At 44.1% G+C, this 16,953-nt stretch overlaps 2 protein-coding genes across 4 annotated transcripts in view; one reads left to right on the forward strand and one right to left on the reverse strand.

Annotated features, from left to right (window-relative positions):
* PRMT7 (protein arginine methyltransferase 7) overlaps positions 1–16,953 on the forward strand; it is a 46,932-nt gene that overhangs the window by 11,330 nt on the left and 18,649 nt on the right. For all 3 annotated transcript variants that reach the window (XM_032613821.1, XM_032613822.1, XM_032613820.1), the window contains exons 4-6: positions 4,574–4,723; positions 10,671–10,779; positions 14,630–14,742. In XM_032613821.1, the coding sequence (XP_032469712.1) occupies positions 4,574–4,723; positions 10,671–10,779; positions 14,630–14,742 (372 nt within the window). The remainder of the gene's footprint in view (positions 1–4,573; positions 4,724–10,670; positions 10,780–14,629; positions 14,743–16,953) is intronic.
* LOC116744292 (ras GTPase-activating protein-binding protein 1-like) lies at positions 5,959–7,692 on the reverse strand. Its single transcript, XM_032613832.1, is given in 3 exon segments — positions 5,959–6,420; positions 6,630–7,144; positions 7,147–7,692. Coding segments are annotated over 3 exon segments (1,410 nt in total). The 5' UTR covers positions 7,580–7,692.

Consider the following 16,953-nt stretch of genomic DNA (forward strand, 5'->3'; position numbering starts at 1 on the left):
CCTCCCTCTTTGGTGAAGCTCATCCTTCCTCACTTTCCTGTGAGAGGGTTTGTGGGAAGTAAGGTTTTTGAGACTTGGCTTGTCCAAAAACTTCTGTATTCTATCCTCACACTTAAGGCTGGATTCTAGTTTGGAAATCACTTCAGAATTTTGATATTATCACTCCATTTTCTTTTTAAGTCTAGTACTGTTTTAAAGGCTTTGATATTTTAAACTCTAGTACTATTCGTATTCTTTAAAAGAACCTTTTTGTTATAACATAGACACACAAAACAGTATAAAATGTATATGTATAGTTTAAAGAAGAATAATAAAACAAATGCTCATAAACTCACTACTCAGCTTAGGAAATGGAACATTACTATTACTTGGAATTCCTTATGTGTTCCTTGATTGCATTTGTTTTCCTCCTTCCAGAAGTTTCCACTGTCTTGAATTTTGTATCAGTTACTCTCTTGCTTTTCTTTATAGTTTTACCACCTACTACATGTCCTTAAAATATAAATTCTTAGTTTTGCCTGTTTTTGAACTTTATACAATGGAGTCATAATGTGTTTATTCTTTGTGACTTGTCTTTTTGCTCAGCATTGTTTTTGAGATTCATCCATTTTGTATGTAGCTGTAAGTTCATTCATTTTTCACTGCTATACAGATTCCATTGTGTAAATACATCACTACTTACCCATTCTTCTGCTGATAGGCTTTGGGGTTGTTTCCAGCTTCCTTCTATTGTAAGTAGTGCTACCTGGAACATTCCAGTAACTGTACTCTGGTGCATATGCATATTTTTCTCTAGGGTGTGTATACCTGGGAATGAAATTGCTGGCCATCAGCCATCAGGTGTGTTTAGCTCTATGGGTAATGTCAGATTCTCTTCCAAACTAATAGTGCCAGTTTACATTCTCACGTCTTGTGTATTAACCAATTTTTACATCTTTGACAATCTGGTAGGATTGAACTAGTCTCTCACTATAGTTTTAATTTGCATTCCCCTGATCACTGCTGAATGTGAGCTTTTTTCATTTTTCATTGGCTATTCATGTTTCCTCTTTTATGACCTAGTAATTTGTAGGAATTCTTTATATATTCTGGGTACTAACCATTTGTCAGTTATATGTATTGCTGGTCTCTTAGTTTGTGGGGTTTTTTCCACAATACAAGTTCTTAAATTTAATGTCAAATTTATCTTATATTTTCTTTATTGACTGGTGTTTTTTGTCTCATATTTAAGAAATTCTTCCTTTTGCCAAGGGTTTAAAAGCTATTGCTGATAATACTGAATTTCAATTGTTTTTTATTTACTGATTTGGAATCCTGTAATCTTTCTCAGTTCTCTTAATTCTAATAATTATTTGTAGGTGTTTTGGGTTTTCTTCACACTCATCTCATATGTGATTAATAATTTTCTTTCTATCTAGATCTTATTTCATTTTTTCTTGCTCTAATGTGTTGGATAGAATCTCCAATATAATGTTCACTTCATCTGATTTTGGGTGAATTTATTTGCTAAAGATTGTTTTTAATATCCTTTAATCTCTTTTGTTTATTTACTTATTCGGTTGCATTGGGTCTTTGTTGCTGCACGTGGGCTTTCTCCAGTTGCGGCAAGTCAGGGCTACTCTTCATTGCGGTACGTGGGCTTCTCATTGCGGTGGCTTCTCTTGTTGTGGAGCACGGGCTCTAGGCGCGTGGGCTTCAGTAGTTGTGGCACTCAGGCTCTAGGGCACTAGGGCTTCAGTAGTTGTGGCACATGGGCTTAGTTGCTCTGTGGCATGTGGGATCTTCCCGAACCAGGGATCAAACCTGTGTCCCTGCATTGGCAGGCAGATTCTTAACCACTGCGTCACCAGGGAAGTACCCTCCTGGTGGACTCTTTAATCTCTGCAGCATATATACTGTTATCACCACCTCATCACCCGCCCTTCATTCCCAGTTTTTGGCTACTTGTACTTCTTTTTCTTCCTTTACCATTTTTTTCTGTTTCTTTTTTGGACTGGTCTTACCAGAGGTTCTTCAAGTTTTTAATCTTTTGAAATAACTAAATTTTATCTTCATTGATTTCTGTTTTATATTTGTTTCCTAATTCATTGATTATTGTTCTTTATTATTTTTATTCATCTACTCATTTGGAGTTTATTTTGCAGCCCTCTTTCTAATTTTTTAGGTGGATGCCTGTCTCATCTTTTGTCTTTTTTTAATGCATTTCTCTCCAAATATTGCTCTAGCCATCCCATGAGTTTTGATATATAGTTTTAAAAAAATTACTCAATTCTAGATTTTTTTTTTAATGCAGACCAAGCGCAGACCTCAGGCCCAGCAGAAATCTGCATTTTTTTTGTTTGTTTGGTTTTGTTTTTTGGCCTTGCCATGCAGTTTGTGGAATCTCAGTTCCCTGACCAGGGGTTGAACCTGGGCCATGGCAGTGAAAGCCCAGAATTTTTACCACTAGGACACCAGGGAACTCCCTAGATATTTTCTAATTCCCTTTTGCTTTAGTCTTTTACTTGTGAGTTTAAAATTTCTTAGTGTTCAAAAATCTTTTTTTCTTTAGTTACATTTTTTTTTTTTTTTTTGCGGTATGCGGGCCTCTCACTGCTGTGGCCTCTCCTGCTGCGGAGCACAGGCTCCAAATGCGCAGGCCCAGCGGCCATGGCTCACGGGCCCAGCCGCTCCGCGGCATGTGGGATCCTCCCGGACCGGAGCACGAACCCGCGTCCCCTGCATCAGCAGGCGGACTCAACCACTGTGCCACCAGGGAAGCCCTTGAGTTACATTTTTGTTATTGAAATTTCTAACTTGATTGTACTGTGGTCAGAGAATATTGCCCTTTTGATACCAGTTCTGTATCAAAATATCAAAATATAGTCCTGTATTAGTTCATTTTCTACTGCATAACAAATTATCCCCAAACTTAATGGCTTCAAGAGTTATCTCACTTTTTTTTTTAATTAATTAATTTATTTTATTTTTGGCTGCTTTGTGTCTTTGTTGCTGCGCGTGGGCTTTCTCTAGTTGCGGCGAGCAGGGGCTACTCTTCACTGCGGTGCATGGGCTTCTTATTGTGGTGGCTTGTCTTGTTGAGCACAGGCTCTAGGCATGGAGGCTTCAGTAGTTGTGGCATTCAGGCTCGATAGTTGTGACTCTTGGGCTCTCGAGCGCAGGCTCAGTAGTTGTGGCACAGCGGGCTTAGTTGCTTCATGGCATGTGGGATCTTCCCGGACCAGGGCTCGAACCTGTGTCCCCTGCATTGGCAGGCAGATTCTTAACCACTGTGCCACCAGGGAAGTCCGTGTCTCACAGTTTTTGTGGGTCAGAAATCTGGACTCAGCTTAGCTTGAGTTCCCTGCCTCTGGGTCTCTTATAGGCTGTGATCAAGGTGTCAGCTGGTAGGGGAGTCATCTTAAGGCTCAACACAGGTGAATCCACTTCTAGGTGTTGGCCTCTTTTTCTTTTTTAATATTTATGTATGTATGTATGTATGTATGTCTGCGTCAGGTCTTAGTTGCGGCATGTGGGATCTTCGTTGTGGCACGTGGGCTTCTCGCTAGTTGTGGCCCGTGTGCTCGGTAGTTGCAGTGCATGGGCTTAGTTGCCCCTCAGCATGTGGGATCTTAGTTCCCTGACCAGGGATTGAACTCATGTCCCCTGCATTGGAAGGCGGATTCTTAACCACTGGACCACCAGGGAAGTCCATGTTTGGCCTCTTAATATTGCTTAGTGACTTGGCAAGGTCATCAGTGCATTTAAACAGATTTACATATATTTACCCCATCATTTTTAGTTATTTTCAACAGAAGGGTCAGGGTACTTAATCAGCCAAACTGTTATAGAGAAAAAAATGTGTCTGCTTAAGCTACTAAGGACCTGAACTAAAAATGAAGAAATGATTTTGTGAGAGGAAAATATTTTTTAGCCCAGGAAGCTGTATGAATTAGAGTCCAGTGAGGAGACCAAAAGCAATGTTACATATTTCAACAGAGGGAATTTAATAGAGGGAATTGGTTACACAGGTGTGGGAGGGCTGGGAGGCCCCAGGGTAGCCTAGTGATAGTAATTGCAGAAAGCAGTCCCCTTTCCTAGGGCTGGGGACACAAAGGGAGAAGACTGGGGTTTCCAGACCTAGATGTGTGGAGGAGAGGTCCTGTGAGGCTAGTGCTCAGATCTCTGAGAGGAATTTCTGCTTGAGTGCTGCTGCTAGCTCTGAAGAGCCCAAGGAGAGCCCTTATGTGGGAAGGAACAAGCTTTCTCCTACCTTTCAGTCACCCTCTAGTTCCCCTGTTGTCCAGTCCTAACAGCTGGAAAGAGGAGAATGTAGTTTGCAGAGCCCTAGCCCCAGCATGTCTAAGCAGAGTATAGAAGAGTGGATGTGAAGGGGAGAGACCATCGCTTAATTTAAGAGGTTGACCCAGTGCCCCTGGAGCCTCAGGAGTCCTGCCCAACTCAGCCAGTGTAAGTCACAGAGGTTATAGGGTCATGACTTACACTGCTGCTGCCAACCATGACTTCAGAACTTCACAAAGCACTTATTTATAAAACTGGTATGAAATAACAACTGTTTCTCCCTTTTTCTTAGAATATGAAATATTACCAAGGTATCCGGGCTGCTGTGAGCAGGGTGAAGGACAAAGGACAGAAGGCCTTGGTTCTTGACATTGGCACTGGCACAGGACTCTTGTCAATGATGGCGGTCACGGCTGGTGCTGACTTCTGCTATGCCATTGAGGTGAGGCACACTCTTCACATGTGTGTCCTGTGTCCTGTGTGGGAAGTTCTTTGTGTCCCTTGCACTCTGCCCATCTGTTTGTTCACAGACAGACATTCATGGAGTGTTCACTCCATGCCAAGCACAGGGTCAGGTTTGGAGAACACAGAGATGAATCAGACACAGTTCCTTCCTCCAGGAGCTCATTGTCTTCCCTGAAAACAGCGGTTCTCAGCCTTGGCTGCATGTCAGAATCACTGAGGAACTTTAAAAAAGCTAATGTCTAGTCAGTCGTTGTCATGTCCTCCCGTACCAGGGCACGAACCTGTGTCGCCTGCATCGGCAGGCGGACTCTCAACCACTGCGCCACGAGGGAAGCCCTAGGTTTTTTTTTTAATTCTTATTTTTCTTTAAACAATTGCCAAGACTGGAATCAAAGATAAATAGAAGGCACAACACTTTTGCTCTGGTTTTGTGTTATTCAAATTAAAAAAAAAAATTTTTTTTTTTTACAAATACAAATTAAACATGAAAAAATTACTTCAAAAAAACCCTAACAGTTCAAGAAAAGCTTATCAGTTGCATTCTAGGCATTTAAAACCTATTTCACAATTTAAATTTCAGTGGTAAAAACAGTAGGTTTTGGAACTGTTTTGTGACCATGTATCCAAAGAAAAACTCCACTAACACCTTTAATTCAGTTTTTAACCATACCAGAGAGAATCTAAATTGTCAATTTTTCCAACAGCAGTTTTTCCACATCAGAAGGTAGTAATGACTCTCAAAGAAGAGACAGTTTGGGTTCTTCCTGCCTTAAAAGTGTTTATCAAATCCTGTAATTCTCACAGGCTTTTGAAACATGTAGAAGATAAGTAAGAAATATTCCAGTGAATGAAACATACCAAATGTCAGTAATAAGCAAGACACATTCCTTTGGGGAAACTGTTTAAAAGAAAACCAGTCTGTATATGCAAATAAAACAAGGAAATGCAGTCTTTTTTTTTTCTTCTTTAAAAATCCATTTTTCCTAAAATATCATTCCACAAAATTGGAAGTGAAGGACTAAAAGGTGGCGGGGTCGGGGAGAGAGGGGGAAGGAGCACACACCATTAATACAAAAAGTAAAATTGTACAAACATAAGCAGTGTATCATACACTAGAATCAGATTCCAAGATACCAGAAGTTGGCTGAAGAAATTCACCATTCTGTGGGAGCTAGGGTTTGTACTGCTGTCTGAAGATCGGTGAAGAGCAATTCACTGCCTTGGAGCAATGCCCTTTCCCACTCCAAATCCTGGTTTCTGCACCATGCCTCCTCAGGGGGTGCCTGTCATCCCACCACCGAGCCCACCTTGAGGGCCTCCAGGTCCCCGCAGGCAGTTATCTCGACGATCCCCTTCCCGGACGGTTTGAGTCTTCTTTTCTTCCACATTCAGGCAGACCTCACCTCTGAACATGATGGACCTGTTGCTAAGCACCTTCTGAACAGGCTCAGAATCATCAAACACAATGAACCCAAAATTGGGTAATTTCCCACTGCTGTTAATACACAGCTCCACCACATTCCCATAATTTTGAAAAAAATCTTGAAGCTCTGATTTGTCCACCTCATGAGGCAGGTTGCTGATAAAGAGCTGGTGATTGTCAGGGTGTCTCACGATTCTTTGGGGTTCAACATCACCTTGCTCACCAGCCTCACAGACTGGTCTAGGTCCCGTCTGGAGAGGAACATTTGTTTTTGTTTTTGTTTTTTTGCGGTACGCGGGCCTCTCACTGTTGTGGCCTCTCCCGTTGCGGAGCACAGGCTCCGGATGCGCAGGCTCAGCGGCCATGGCTCACGGGCCCAGCCGCTCCGCGGCATGTGGGATCTTCCCGGACTGGGGCATGAACCCGTGTCCCCTGCATTGGCAGGCAGACTCTGAACCACTGTGCCACCAGGGAAGCCCTGGAGAGGAACATTTATTCGCTGTTCTCGAACCCTTTGATGCCTCTGAGGCCTCTGCGGTGGAATTTGAGATTGAGGCTTAGACTCCGGACGAGGCTGTGAAGCTGGTACTTTAACAGCATGAGGTGGTATCCCAGTAACTGAAATAGCTCCACTGGGTGGAAGGTTCTTGCTGGTCACAGATGTCCAAGAAAAGGTTCTCAAGTCCTTCTGCACTGTCTGGGCTATGTCTGCAGGCGCTGGAGAAGAACTCTTCTGAGCATCCTCAGGAGCAGTTTCTTCCAATACTGGCTCAGACTTTTCCTCTTGGACTTCAGACACAGGTTCTTGCTCCGGTTCTGGTTCAGGATCAGGCTCTGGTTCAGCAACAGGTTCTTCTAAATGTTCTTCTAAGTCACTGCTGACAGTTTGATCATAGAAAGTTCCAGAATCATCAGGTACCACCTCAGGTGTCTGCTGTCTTTCTTCAGGTTCCTCTACTTCTTCAGATTCTTCTCAGGCTCAGGGACAAAGCCACCAAAGACCTCATCTTGGTATCTGAAGATATCATTGTGAACATAGAACTTATTTTCAACAGAGCTCTCAGGAGCAAGGACAAAGGTCTGCATGAATCTCCTTAAAGCCTGGGTGTTATTAGAGAGCAAGCACATCACCTGGACCACCACACAGTCATTCAGAGTGGCATGAGCATCGACATGACGGATCTTAGCGTGGCAATTGGTGAAGTTTTGTGACATCACTTTCCTATGGATTTCTTTCTGTCCATAGACTGCATCTGCTGGCTTTCCATTTGAATCCAATCCCGCATGGACATAAGAAGAGTTCTTTCCATAAAATCTGTGTAGCATGTCTGGGGCCTGGTTCAGCAGTGTGTAATACTGTCTCACAAATTCCCGCCCGACCAGCAGGGGACTAGGCTTCTCCATAACCATTGCTTTGGTCGATTCAGCCTGCACGGCTGAGCGGGAGAGGAGCAAGCTCTGCTCCACAGCACGGCAAAAAACAAAAAACTCAACTAGATTTTATTATCTTTGTAAATGAAGAAACTAAGACCCATAGAGTTTAAAGATGTAAGTCCCACAGTTAATAAGTAGGAGAGCTAGACCTGGAGCTTGGTCTTTTTAGTTCCTAATATGGTGCTGACTCCACATGGGTAGCTTTGATGGCAGGGTGTGCATGTATGTGAGAGTTAGTTTTCTAGTGTGGGTGTCTGGGGTGGAGGCAGGGATGCCATTGACTGGTAAGAGGAACTCAGAGGACGATAACTTACTTTGCAGGAAAGACAATGCATTTCATTTTGGATGTGTTGAGTATGAGAGAGACAGGTCTTGTGGCAGGAGCCAGTATATATGTGGACTGCTAATTAAAAATATAGGGTGAGAACATACTTTTCGATAGAATTGGTAGGACTGTACTCTTAGGTTTTTCCATATTTTTACATCACTTACCTGGATTTGTAATTCTCTTGCTACTCTTGCCTGTGACTCTCAGACCTCTTTCATTTGATTCTTGACATCTTATGGTGGCCTCCTAATTTTTGTTTTAGTGACTACCTGTTTGATCCTCTGTTCTTGTCTGTGGATTGCCCTGTGGTTTCAGCTCTGCCTGAGCTGCATGGCAACAGGAAAGACAGGTGCAGAAGAGTGAGAGAGAACCTGCTGGTCCCTATAGACGGAAGTCTGAACCTTGAGAGAGTTGCATATATAGTGGATTTGGGACTCACTTGCTAAAGATGTGACAGGTGAAGCTGGCAGTGTAGGAGGCTGTCCACGGAGAGAGAGTACACTGAAAAGAGCAGACCTTGGAACACGCCTATGTTCAGGGGGCTGAAGGAAGAAGAGTGACCATAAAGTCAAGTTCAGACAGACACGAAGAGACCCTAGAGGGTAGGGGCAGACTGCATAGAAATCGTGAGAAAGAGGGAGTGGTCAGTCGGTGTGGATGTTATAGAGCAGCACTGTCCGATAGAACTTTCTGATGTTGAAAATCTTCTATGGCTCTGCTGGCCAGTATGCTGGTCCCTAGCCACATGTGGCTGCTGAGCACTTGAAATGTGACTAGTAGGCCTGAGGAACTGAATTTTGGAATTTTATTCATTTTCATTTACATTTAAATAGCTACATATGGCTACTGTATTAGCGCAGGTATAGAAATTGAGCAGGATGAGGACTGAGAAAGCTGTGGGTTGGCAGCTAGGACGTTATTGGTGACCCCCCTTTAGGTGATATTTTCAGGAGAGTAAGGTTGAGGAATGGATGGAATATAAGAAATCACAGACATTGACTGTAGGCTTCTCTTTTAGTACATTTGAAAAGGAAGGAATATTTGGGGAAGGTGCATTGGTTACAGTGATTTCTGTGGCAAATGCCTTGAAAACAAAGCATGGTCCTGGCTTCCTCTCTTTCTTTCTCCTTTTTAAGGGCAAAAAGAACTTTCCCAGGCATCTCTAGCAGACTTCTCTTTAGGTATCATTGGCCAGAGTAAGGTTAAATGCCATTTAACTTACTCATTGACCTTAGACCAGACAGATGCACCACTTGAAAGAAGGTCAGTTCCCCAAACTGATTTGAGTGCCAGGAGAGGACACAGAATGATGTGGGGAAGTCAGCTTCAGGGTTCATGCCAGGTAGTGTTTGGGGTGAGTTCTTGAGTTCTTGGTGGCTGAGGAGGAGGCTGTGAATGACAGAGCCTAAAGGGTCAGTGGAAGAGATGAATGATAAGTCAAGGGGCAGGAGGGCTGAGAGGATGGTGTGAGCTTGTGATACTTCTGGAGTGGAGGTAAACTGATAGGTGAGAACTGAGGGTTTGAGGCCCTCAAACTATGAATACATCAAAACCATCAAGCCAGAGCCTAGAAATAATTTGAAACAGATTGTGAAGATTTTTTTTTCCTAGCTGAGTACATATGCATTCTTTATAGAAGAATATAGCATATCCCTTTTGACTATAATAAAAGAAATACGTGATCATGGCAGAAAATATGGGTGATGCAGAAAAGGTCTTAGAAAAAAATGGAAATCTTGTCATCGTGACCAGGCACTTTATCATTTTCAAAAATTTCCTTTCTCTGTGTGTGGCCGCATGTGCATCTGTATGTTTTATGCAGTGACGTGGTTGGAGCTGTGCAATCTAAGTTGGGCAGGCTGGAAAGTAAGAGTTGGAGAAACTTATGTTTAGGGACATGTGAAGGGTTCAGGGAAGACTTCTGTTGCGGGGGATTTGTGCTGCCCTGGAAAGTTGGGTTTGCTTGCAGGTGGGAGTAGGGCAGGGAAGGCTCAGGCTTGCCTCCTGCACAATGAGGACATCCGCGTGGCTGTAGCGTTGGTTGTGTGTGTGTATGTGTGTATCGGGTGGAGGGTGGAGGGTGTGGGAGGGGAGTAAGGCTGGGTAAAGTAAGGTGGTCCACATTTTGGAGGGCCTCAAATACCGTAAGAAAATATAGGCTGTGTTCTGCTAGCAGTAGGGATTTGAGACAGTTTTGCGCAGGAGGGTAACCTGCTGCTCACACTTAACATCTACTACAGTTACAGTCTCACTTTCCTCTAGAGAGCACATACACTTCCTGTCCCAGGTCACAGATCATGGTTTTGTGAGGCAAGTCCCCTTCCTGGTTCCCTCTAGCATAGCACTGGCACCTGCCATCCTTACTAGGTAGTGCAGCCTCCTTGGGAGCCCCCTGCATGCCTCCTGTGCCTGGCATGTAATGAGAAGGCCCAGCTGCAAGTTAAACCCAGCGGAATTTCATCCTTTTGTATTCATTTCCAAGACACACATTTGGAGAAGTATTTAAGTTACATAGATGAAGTCTTGTTTATTTATCTAATGAACCCAAATCAGCCCAATGAAGTATTTTGCCTGTATCAAATGGTAACAGAGGTACATTTTGTGTATTCAGGAAGAAATTCTGTAGTGTAGGCCTCTTTTAGTACAAATCATAGGTCCAGAATCAAGGCATATCTTGGGTTTTAGGATGTTATTTAATTTATTGCTCATTTTTACTTGGGTTTTGTCTCTAATTTTTAGGTTTTCAAACCTATGGCTGATGCTGCTGTAAAGATTGTGGAGAAAAATGGCTTCAGTGATAAGATTAAGATTATCAACAAGCATTCCACTGAGGTGACCATAGGGCCAGGTAAGATCAACACATCCTGTGTCAAAAGCTTTACTTGCTCTTGTAGGAGAGAGGAAAAGGTTTATTCCAGTTTGTGGAATAGATGTACCCAGGTAATCACAGAGACTGGGGCCTCTCCATGTGCTGATCTGAAGATAAGCACTTTGCTTTTCTGTTAGTCTATTTCTCTACTAGTTAAATCAGGAATGAGTAAACCAGAGCTAATCAAGTATAAGAGTAGTGATGCAAACAAATGAAACCTTTTGCTTAAGCAAGTTGGAATTCACAATTTATCTGAATTTTGCGTTTTATCAGATAGAAGTAAAACTAAGTTGATAGTAGAAAGAGGTTTGCTTAGTTCCGATATCCTGTCTCAGTATCCAGTGTGAGAGATTTGCCTGTGTAGCTCGGTCTCTCCAGGTTTTCAGAATATTTTTTATAGTTTAGGAATTTGAATCAGACTTCTAACATTTCACATGCCACTGATACTGGAAGAGCACAGTGGACAAGAAGCTTCTAGGGGGACTTCCCTGGTGGCCCAGTGGTTAAGAATCCACCTGCCAATGCAGCGGACACAGGTTCAAGCCCTGGTCCAGGAAGATCCCACATGCCACGGAGCAACTAAACCCGTGTGCAACAACTACTGAGACTGCGCTCTAGACCCCGCGAACCACAACTACTGAGCCCGTGAGCCACAGTTACTGAGCCTGTGTGCCACAACTACTGAAGCCTGTGCACCTAGAGCCCGTGCTCCGCAACAAGAGAAGCCACTGCAATGAGAAGCCCGTGCACCGCAACGAAGAATAGCCCCCGCTTGCCACAACTAGAGAAAGCCCACAACTAGAGAAAGCCTGTGTGCTTTCTCCTATTGAGAAAGCTCCCCTAGCTCCCCCTACTGAGAACCCTTGTTCTAAGCAAGCTTTAGCCATACTAGTACAGTGTGACCTTTCTGGGGTCTCTGTTGAATGCCTGGGCACTGGCTAATCAGAACTAGAATGTTTCTTAGTCCTCTGAGCTCTGGCAGTTGTTCAGCTTATAGCTACGTGGTCATCCTTTGCTCGACCTTCTGGAAGCTTAGTCTGTGTGTGTGTGAATATAGTCAGCAAGAGACATGAGGGGAACCCTCTGCAGATTTCTGAAGCCCTTTTTCTGTGTAACTTCCTGTCCGGCTCTCTCTCTGAAGTGTAGCCTCCTCCACTCCCTTGAACTCTTTGCTGTCTCCTTATTCAGCAAGACACTTTGCTTGGCTTCTCACTCTGTGTACCGAGTACCATGGTCTGGAAAGTGCCTGCTGGCTGGAAGCCAGGGCAGTAGTAGGGGTCACTTTGTTTCCCATTGTTCAACATCTAAAACCACTTGTTTCATATGCTTTGCAAGGTTTTCTAGTTGATTATGGTGGTGGATAAGTCTGATCCCAGTTACTCCATTTTGGCCCGAGATCTTGAGAGAGCGGAGACTCACCTGCCGAGCAGCCTTTGCCGTGTCACTCACTCTGTGCTCTGCCCTGTGCCTCCTCCAGGCTGTGTGTTGTTCACGCCAGCCCCCTCTTATGTTTCTTAATATTTTTCTATGTAGTGCTTATGACTGCAATAATGAAGTAATTATGTATTTAATGTCTGTATCCCCACACAGCTGAAGCATCCTGAGTTCATGGACTGTGTAGTCTTATTAATATTAATTCCATTCCATAACTTGGCACAGGGCCTGGCACATGAAAGAATTCAGTCATATTTGTTTAGTGAGTAGATTGTCAGCTTTGCTTGGTCCTTAACCCCTTGTAAATGGGACTTTGTTTCTACTTCTTCAACTTGACAAGTGGCTTCCTCACTGCCCGGGCTGATGGTCTTTTCCCTGCTTTACAAACACTGCAGCTTTGGTACTTCTGCCATTCAGTCCTTCTGAAAACTCTCCCTTCCCAGGCCTCAGTGACATCTCCCAGTCTTGGTTGTCCTTTGCACCTTCCTTTTTGCTCCCAAATGCATATTTCCAAGCTTCTGTTCTGAGCCCTTTTAAAAAATGGCGTCTGAGTTTGTTGCCTATTCCCCAGAGATGGATTACATGCTGAGACGTGGAGCAGCCAACTTGGGGTGGCACTTATTCATTCATCCAGTCATTTGGTGAAGACTTCTGAGGCACCTGGGGTAACTGCCCCTCCTCTGGCTCCCCCTGCACCCTCTGTACCCTTATACATTAGTACTCAACAGGCTCTCAAAAAGTATTTGTTGAAATTCATTAGATCATAAAGCTTTATTTTTGAAGAAGATTTGGGCAATAAATCATTTTAAGTTACATAATTGGCTTAAAAATTATTCAGAAGGTAGAATTGGTAGGGCTTGGTGATTGATTAGATGTAGGGTGACAAAAAGGGAGGAATCAAGAATTTAGCTAACATTTGCTGACTGTTACTGGGTGCTCAGCATTGTTCTAGGCGCTGGGGTGCAGTGGTGAACAGGCCAGTCAGGGTTCCTGTTCTGGAGCTGGTCAGTGATGCCCAGGTTTCAGGACTGTGTGACTGGTGATGCTGTTCATTGAGAAGAAGTGTTGGACAGAGAAGCAGGTGTGTGCAAGTGGGGTGGTTGGCTTAGTATGGGACAGTGTATTTCAATTGGAGTTTGGCACGATATCAGAGAGGATGGGCAGTGACCCAGGAGGGTCTCTGTGCCAGGAGACAGAAGTTTCTTCTCAGCCTCCTTTCACGTTGTGCTGCCATTGAGGACACGTGTACTTCATAGGAGCTGGATAGGTTTTACCTTTGTTATTTGAAACACCACCAGGTGAAGCAGATCTTGTAACCTACCACTCTTTTACAGATGAGGTGACTTATGGTCAGGACTGAGGGTTCAGGGCTAGAAAGTGGGATCCAGGCCCAGCTCTCTATGACTCAAGGCTCAAGCTCCCTCTACTGCGTCCTTCTTTGAACCTCTTAATGCTGCTCTTTTCTCACTTCATCTGTGATACTTGTCTTCTGTGTAGGGAAGATGAGTGGGCTTTGTCAAATTGTAATTCATGAGCCATTAGGAGTGTTTACAGTTAATTCTCCATGATGAATACCCCTTCCAAAGTCAGTTTTATCTGGACTCATTAAAAATTGTAATTGTAGAAGTAACATTACTTTACATTATAGAGATTTAAAGAATAGAGTTAACAGAAAGACCTTCCATAATCCTACTGTCCTTAAAAAACTGTTATTTGGGGGATTGTTTGGTAGCAAGAAACTAAATTAAGGGGGATTTAGTGTAAGGAACTGGGGTTTCTGAATCCTGGATCTCAGTTGTATCATTGCGTATCAGTGGAATCAGCCTCTCTGTTGCTTTAGTTTTCTCCCCCTCTCTGCAGCCTAGAAATATCTGAAGTACCAGCATTCAGTTTTGTTTTTCAAATAATTTTTGCTAATTTAATAGTTAATAGTTTAATTGTTTGTATCTCTCTAATTGCTAATAAGAATGAAAATTTTTTCTTGTATTTGATTGATTTGCTTTCTGTTTTGAATTGTCTATTTGTATTTTTGCCTGGTTTTCTTCTTGGGTGTTTGTAGTTTTCTTATTAGTTTTACAAGTCCCTTGCATTATTAAACATACAGAAAAATTGATAGAGTAGTATGGTGAACACCCATGTTCTCTTAACCAGGACTTAGGAGTCACTCGTTAGCATTTTGATGTATACATGTTATGTCAATGTGGATTTTATTTTATTTTATTTTTTCTGAACCGTTGAAAAGTCAGTTGCAGACATGATGACACTTCTAAATACTTCAGCATATATATGTGCTTTCAATTTTAGTGACCTATTAACCTTTTATCTTTTACATATTTGCTGTTAATATTTGTTCCAATCTGTTGCTTGCCTCTGACTCTTTCCTTTTGTTTCTCAGATGGTGACATGCCATGCCGTGCCAACATCCTGATCACGGAGCTGTTTGACACGGAACTGATTGGGGAGGGAGCACTGCCCTCCTATGAACACGCACACAGGCATCTCGTGCAGGTAGGGGACTGAGGGCCTCCTTCGGGCAAATTGCTGTGATCTCAGTTGACTCACACAGCTCTCATTGACACACCACGCTCTACATAGCCTGAGCCCTCAGTGCCTCTCTGTACACCTTAGGGCAACCTTTGATTCCTATGAGATTCTGACTGTCCTCAATTATGACTTCTGTGCCTCTTGAATGCCACGTCTTAGTAGGTTAGAGTCAAAAGACTAGAAACTATCTTCAAATTGAATTCAGCAAACATTCATTTAATGTCACCTGTGTGTAAGGTGTGCTAGCATCCAGGGAGAAGTATAAGCCATTCTTCTTGCTTCTATATCCACACTAGTCAGCAGTGGTAAGGACTTGATGGGCCAGATGGAGAGGTAGGCAGAAGCACCACTGACATTTGGTTTAGGGCTGGTGGAAAAGGTCAAGGCCCAGGAAGGAGATGAGGGCATGTGTGGAGAGGGTGGAATTTGGAAAGGCACTGAGGAAAAGGAGAGATGTCCCAGGTGGAGGACCTGTTTGGTAGGTCAGTGGGAACACCAGCCTAAGGTGCTTGTAAGCTAATGTGGAGAATGGGGTGGAGGATAGAAGACCTTGAATGCCAGGCTGTTCCAGATGAAGGAGTTTGGGTGGTGATAATCTTTGGCAGGTTTTTGTGTTTTTAATAAATTTGTTTGTTTGTTTTTATTTTTGGCTGTGTTGGGTCTTCGTTACAGTGCACAGGCTTTTCTCTAGTTGCGGTGAGTGGGGGCTACTTTTCGTTGTGGTGCTCAGGCTTCTCATTGCGGTGGCTTCTCTTGTTGTGGAGCATGGGCTCTAGGCACGCAGGCTTCAGTAGTTGTGGCACACAGGCTCAGTAGTTGGGGCTTGCGGGCTCTCGAGCACAGGCTCAGTAGCTGTGGCCACAGGCTTAGCTGCTCCGCAGCATTTGGGATCTTCCCAGGCCAGGGCTTGAACCCGTGTCCCCTGCATTGGCAGGCAGATGCTTAACCACTGCACCACCAGCGAAGCCCCGACAGTTGTTTTGAGAAGGGAGAGATATGCTGAAAATTTTAGCTCAGAGATGTTGGTCTTGCTTTTTTATGAACATAAACTGGGAGGTGGAGACTCAGAGGCAAAGGCCGGCTGGGGAGGTGTGAGTGTTTGCTGCTTCTGCTGGCACCTGCCATGTGGGCACTGTTCACGTGAGCCCATAACTGTCTTGGCCCGGTATTCTTTTGAGGGGTACTTAGTACCCCTGGAGTGAGGAAGGGGGCTCCTTCCAAGGCATTTGGGGCCTGCGTCCACATTACTCATGTGGTCAGCATGTGATGGTGATCGTCCTCCAGCTCCCCATCCTGCGTGAGATGTCTTGTTGTCTCCAAAATGCAAAATTCTTCCTAGTAACTTTGGTAGAAATTATTTCTGTTTCTCCACATTAAAACCATCAGTTAGATGAATCCCTGAAATAGAGAACAAGGATATTCAGAATTATGTTAATGTTGTTCAATTTGTCTTTCTCTAATTCATCTAGTAATTAAAAGGTGCACAGGCAGCCGTCCTCAGCTTCCTCTCCCAGCTGGCCCGTAGCAGCCAGGTGTGCACTGTCCACTCTAATCACTGTCCCCATCTGCCGAGCTTGAGTCTCAGCTTGAAGGAGCTATGGCGGCACACAGTCTCCATTACCCTGTCCCTTTTTCTGCCACATTGGAGGTCATGGAACTGGGGTGCTGGAGTGTCTGACAGATAGTCCATGTGGTATTGCAGTGACCCAGGAATTGATCTTAGAAGACACATTTATTGGTGCCTTCATTTTGCAGGGCCTTTTCTGAGTACCAAGAATACGAGGGTGAGCTCCTGGGGAGGCAGGTAGGTGGGCAGGTGGTCACAGTACAGTTTGAGGTCCACGCTGATGGTGGTCGGTGGGGTGAGGTCCTGCCCCTCTGGTGGGAGAAGGCGGGGAGGTTGGGGAAGATGAAGCATGAGCTGAGTCAGTCTTGAGAGTGAGCAGGGTTTGGCCTGGCAGCTGGGGGGAGTCGCGGCAGAGGAGGTCAGCCTGCACAAAGATGTGAAGATGAGTCAGCTTATGGGTGTGTGGGAGGCAGGGTAAGAGAGAAGGCTGAAGGGCTGCGCAGGGCCTGACCAAGAAGGGCCCCTGTGCTCCAGAAGGCCGTGTGGTAGCTCAGAAGGGTTTTAAGCAGAGGATCAGTGTCAGATTTATGCAGGCAGGCATGTGGAGA

Source organism: Phocoena sinus, chromosome 19 (genome assembly GCF_008692025.1).
Source record: "Phocoena sinus isolate mPhoSin1 chromosome 19, mPhoSin1.pri, whole genome shotgun sequence".
Lineage (NCBI taxonomy): Eukaryota > Metazoa > Chordata > Mammalia > Artiodactyla > Phocoenidae > Phocoena > Phocoena sinus.